General features: G+C 63.8%; 1 protein-coding gene across 1 annotated transcript in view; it reads left to right on the top strand.

Annotated features, from left to right (window-relative positions):
- The first annotated feature begins 537 nt into the window (after positions 1–537).
- Positions 538–4,256, top strand: part of LOC105820645 (tubulin beta-3 chain) — a 13,417-nt gene continuing 9,698 nt past the window's right edge. Inside the window, exons 1-3 of the mRNA XM_012657180.1 lie at positions 538–1,487; positions 1,686–1,696; positions 2,094–2,239. Of these exons, the coding sequence (XP_012512634.1) occupies positions 538–1,487; positions 1,686–1,696; positions 2,094–2,239 (1,107 nt within the window). The remainder of the gene's footprint in view (positions 1,488–1,685; positions 1,697–2,093; positions 2,240–4,256) is intronic.

Raw genomic sequence — 4,256 nt, 5'->3', positions numbered from 1 at the left:
AGGAGACAGCCACGCTGTACACGGAAGCCCCCTCGGTTGCCATGCGTGCCACCTGGTGGCAGGCCGGATGCAGTGGGCACTCACGCATCCCGGGCACACGCCCATCATGTGGCTGCCCTCAGGAGGTGGGGCTCCAGGGATGACTTCAAAGACACAGAGAAAGCCTCCATTCTTCCCGGGACCTCCGCCCACCCCTGGCCCAGGGAGACGGGAGGTGGCAGAGCTATCAGAGGCAAGTGACGGAGGAGCTGGGTGGAGGTGAGAGGTGTAAAAATGTCTGGACCTGAGCAGCCTCCAGAGAAGAGGCAGGGAGGGGGATGAGGACGGGGTTTGTTCACATCGGGAGTGAGAGTCCCTGAGCCCAGAGGATCGATGCCACAGAGCTCAGGGTTCTGGCCAGGAAGTGTCCAGCCAGGGAGAGGGTGAGCGTGAGGGTCGATCTGGGGGTGCCCAGGTGGAATGAGGCTGGCACCACGAGCTGAGCGGGACGCCTGGGGAGCGGGCACCGGCTGGACTCCTGCGCCCTGGACGGGGACCATGCCCGCGCAGGGATCCCAGAGGAGCCTGCTGGGCTCCGTGAACTCCACTCCCACAGCCACCCCCCGCCTCAGGCTGGCCGCCAACCAGACGGGCCCCCAGTGCCTGGAGGTGTCCGTCCCCGACGGACTCTTCCTCTGCCTGGGGCTGGTGAGCTTGGTGGAGAACACGCTGGTGGTGGCTGCCATTGCCAAGAACCGCAACCTGCACTCGCCCATGTACTGCTTCATCTGCTGCCTGGCGCTGTCGGACCTGCTGGTGAGCGTGAGCAACGTGCTGGAGACGGCTGTCCTGCTGCTGCTGGAGGTGGGCGCCCTGGCGGCCCAGGCCACCGTGGTGCAGCAGCTGGGCAACATCATCCACGTGCTCACCTGCAGCTCCATGGTGTCCAGCCTCTGCTTTCTGGGCGCCATCGCCATGGACCGCTACATCTCCATCTTCTACGCCCTGCGCTATCACAGCATCGTGACGCTGCCCCGGGTGCGGCGGGTCATCGCGGCTGTCTGGGCGGCCAGCGTCCTCTCCAGCACCCTCTTCATCGCCTACTACGACCACACAGCTGCCCTGCTCTGCCTGGTGGTCTTCTTCCTGGCCATGCTGGTGCTCATGGCGGTGCTGTACGTGCACATGCTCACCCAGGCGTGCCAGCACGCCCAGGGCATCGCCCGGCTGCACAAGAGGCAGCGCCCGGTGCAGCAGGGCTGGGGCCTTAAGGGTGCCGCCACCCTCACCATCCTGCTAGGTGTCTTCTTCCTCTGCTGGGGCCCCTTCTTCCTGCACCTCACGCTCATAGCCGTCTGCCCCCAGCACCCTACCTGCAGCTGCATCTTCAAGAACTTCAAACTCTTTCTGACCCTCATCATCTGCAACGCCATCGTGGACCCCCTCATCTACGCCTTCCGCAGCCAGGAGCTCCGCAAGACGCTCAAGGAGGTGCTGCTCTTCTCCTGGTAGGCAGGGGCGGCTTCTGGTCTCCAGGCCAGCAGCCAGGCAGAGGGAGGTGGTGACCTTGTGTGGCCTGATCCTGGGTGAAGGTGTTGAAGTCCGAACCCCCTGGGACCAGGGAAAGGGCTGGGAGCAAATCTCCAGCAGACACTTCGACAGCAGGTGTGGGGAGGAGGAGGCGGGGGAGGCCGTGGGGCCTCGAGCTCCAGGCAACAGGGGCAAGATCCAGGCTCCTGAAGACACATTTTCTGCCCACTCCCCACCCCCACCCCACCCCATCTTTTTTTTTTTTTTGAGACAGGGTCTTGCTCTGTCACTCAGGCTGGAGTGCAGTGACACAATCATAGCTCACTGCAGCCTCAAACTGGGCTCAAGCGATCCTCCTGCCTCAGCCTTCTGAGTAGTGGGGACTACAGGTGCACACCACCAACCACCACACCTCGTTGATTTTTTTTTTTTAATTTTTGGTAGAGATGATGTCTCACCATGTTGCCCAGGCTGGTCTCGAACTCCTGGCCCCAAGCGATCCTCCCAAAGTGCTGGGATTACAGGCGTGAGCCACTGTGCCTGGCCTCCACCCCATCTTTGCTGCCAACTCTCGGGCCTAACTTGTGCCCTCGTCAGCTGGGAAGTCTCTGGGATGGAAGAGCAACAAGGCCACCGAGAAGGAGTGCTGCTCCCGAGATGGCCTCAGGAGAAGGGGCTTTGTGACCAGAGATATTCAGCCATAGCCACCAAGCGGCTACTTCAGGAAGAAGTGAACTCCCCGCCCCACAGAGGCAGAGGCTGACCCCTGCTAGAGCCAGGGCTAAGGCTCGGTGGTGACCAGAGGGCTGCAGACAGAGCCTGTCTGCCTGCACCCGTTACGCCCAGCACCCAGCTCTGGCAGATGCCCGCTCTGGCTGCAGTGGAGGCTGTCGTCCTGAATCCGTGACCAGTGCCTGGGAGCTTGGAGCCAGGAAATAGTCTGGTAATAAATGTGCCCAGATGCAGACTCATCACATCCATCTTGGCCTCTTCCAGAAATTGCTTGAAGTTTGGGAGTGGAGGCATGGGGGAGGGGAAGGTGGCAGGGTGGGAGTCTCCAGAGGGAGCAGGAAGTCCCAGAGACCATGACTGGCCTGCACAGGTGAGGTGACCATGGCCCCAGAAGGCCCTGAGTGCCTGTGGGGAGAGTATGGAGACCCCCGTCGGGCCCACCCCAATCCTGCTTCTTGGATTCCCCTCTGTGGTTACAAACCCCAGCTCCTCAGAACGCCCCAACACACACACACACCCCGGTCACCTCTATGGCGACAAGACTCTGCACTGTTTGGGCCACCCAGCAGCCGCTGAGGCAGGACCCCACATCCCAGCCCTTTCTGCGACCGTGTGTAACCTCAGCCCTGTGCCAGCGGCCCTTCCAGCCAGGATTCACCGTGAGCGGCCCCTCCCTTGTCCATTCTCAGTTTCCCCGAGGAGCCCCCCGCCCAGGGTGGGCCAGGGCTGGGTCTGCCCAGCACTGCTCTTCCAGGAGTTGGGGTCAGTGCTCAGCCTGAGAGCACGTGAGGCGGGCCTCTGAGGATGGGGTGGGGCTGCCAGGGGGTTCAGGAGTGGACAGGTCCAGGGGAGGGTGAAGTGCTGGCCTCAGGGCCGGGAGCTGGTTCCCGGCAGGGCCAGCCCTTGCTGGGAGACAGGACAGTGAGTCAGCCTTGAGCCTGGCACGGAAACCTCTGGGGACCGAGGAGGAGCTGGTTGGCCTGCTGCCCTCCCAGCAGGGAGGCGGTCCTGGCCTGCAGGATGTGGCAAAGCTCCTACCCTTGCTGAGTCAAGGAGACACAGCCAAGCGCTCACCCAGGACCCCGCGGACAGGGCCAGGGAGGGGCCGCAGGCAGCTGGGAACCAACCACCGAAAGCCACCTCCGAACACGTTGTGGGGGAGGGGCGTGTCTCAAGAACAAAAGAGCCATTTCTAGACTCGCCAAACTGGGAGCTCCTCTGCAGAGAGGAGCGCAGAGCCGAGCCTCACACACGCCGCAGCGCACGCAGCGTGGACGCAGCACGCGCAGCTTGCTCTCCGCTCCCTTTGTGAGACGCACGCTGATCGCGGACTGTCCGTGCGTGGTGGCGCTGAGATAGGGTTTCTGTTGCTGAAATTTCAGGATATTACAAGGCGCTGTCACTAACATCCGGACGCAGGAGACGAGCTCAGTGGCCTGTGTGTGCAGAGCATAAGCATGTTTTGCGGGTCCGTTTCACTCTTCCCCACCCTCCTTCTCTGACGGCGGACTCTCTTTCCCGGCTTCCCCCCACGCTCCCTGCCCCACGCCCACCCGTCTCCACGCACTCACGGGGACCTCGGGGACCAAGTCGGAAACCACCGCTCAGCACCCCAGCCTGGCGGGTCACTTGCCTGTCTTGTGTGTCCCTTTGACAATTCCTGACACCGACGCTCGCCGCGCAGGGGCTGCGCCAGGTGCTGCGCTCGAGGCACCGTCCCGTCCCGGGCTGCTGGGGCCCCGCGGGCGGCCCGCGGAGGAGGAAGGGCGGCAGCACCCCCGCTGCAGGACACTGCGCTCGGCTGGGCGTCTGCGCGCTGCACCCTCCGCGCCCGCAGCCTCTGGCTCGCACGTTTCCGAGACGCTCGCTTCCTTCCCAGCGGGGCCAGGGTCTGCCCCAGCCACTTCTGCCTCCCCCGCCCCAACGATCCCGCAAAGCTCAGCGTCCCTCTGCTGCCGCAGAGCGGGGAGCTGGGGCGCCGGGGCTGGTCCCCGAGCGCGGGTTAGAAAGGCCCC

Source organism: Propithecus coquereli, unplaced genomic scaffold (assembly GCF_000956105.1).
Source record: "Propithecus coquereli isolate 6110/MARCELLA unplaced genomic scaffold, Pcoq_1.0 Scaffold531, whole genome shotgun sequence".
Lineage (NCBI taxonomy): Eukaryota > Metazoa > Chordata > Mammalia > Primates > Indriidae > Propithecus > Propithecus coquereli.
Note: the sequence above shows the minus strand (reverse complement) of the source record. Positions and strands in the feature narration are given on the sequence as shown.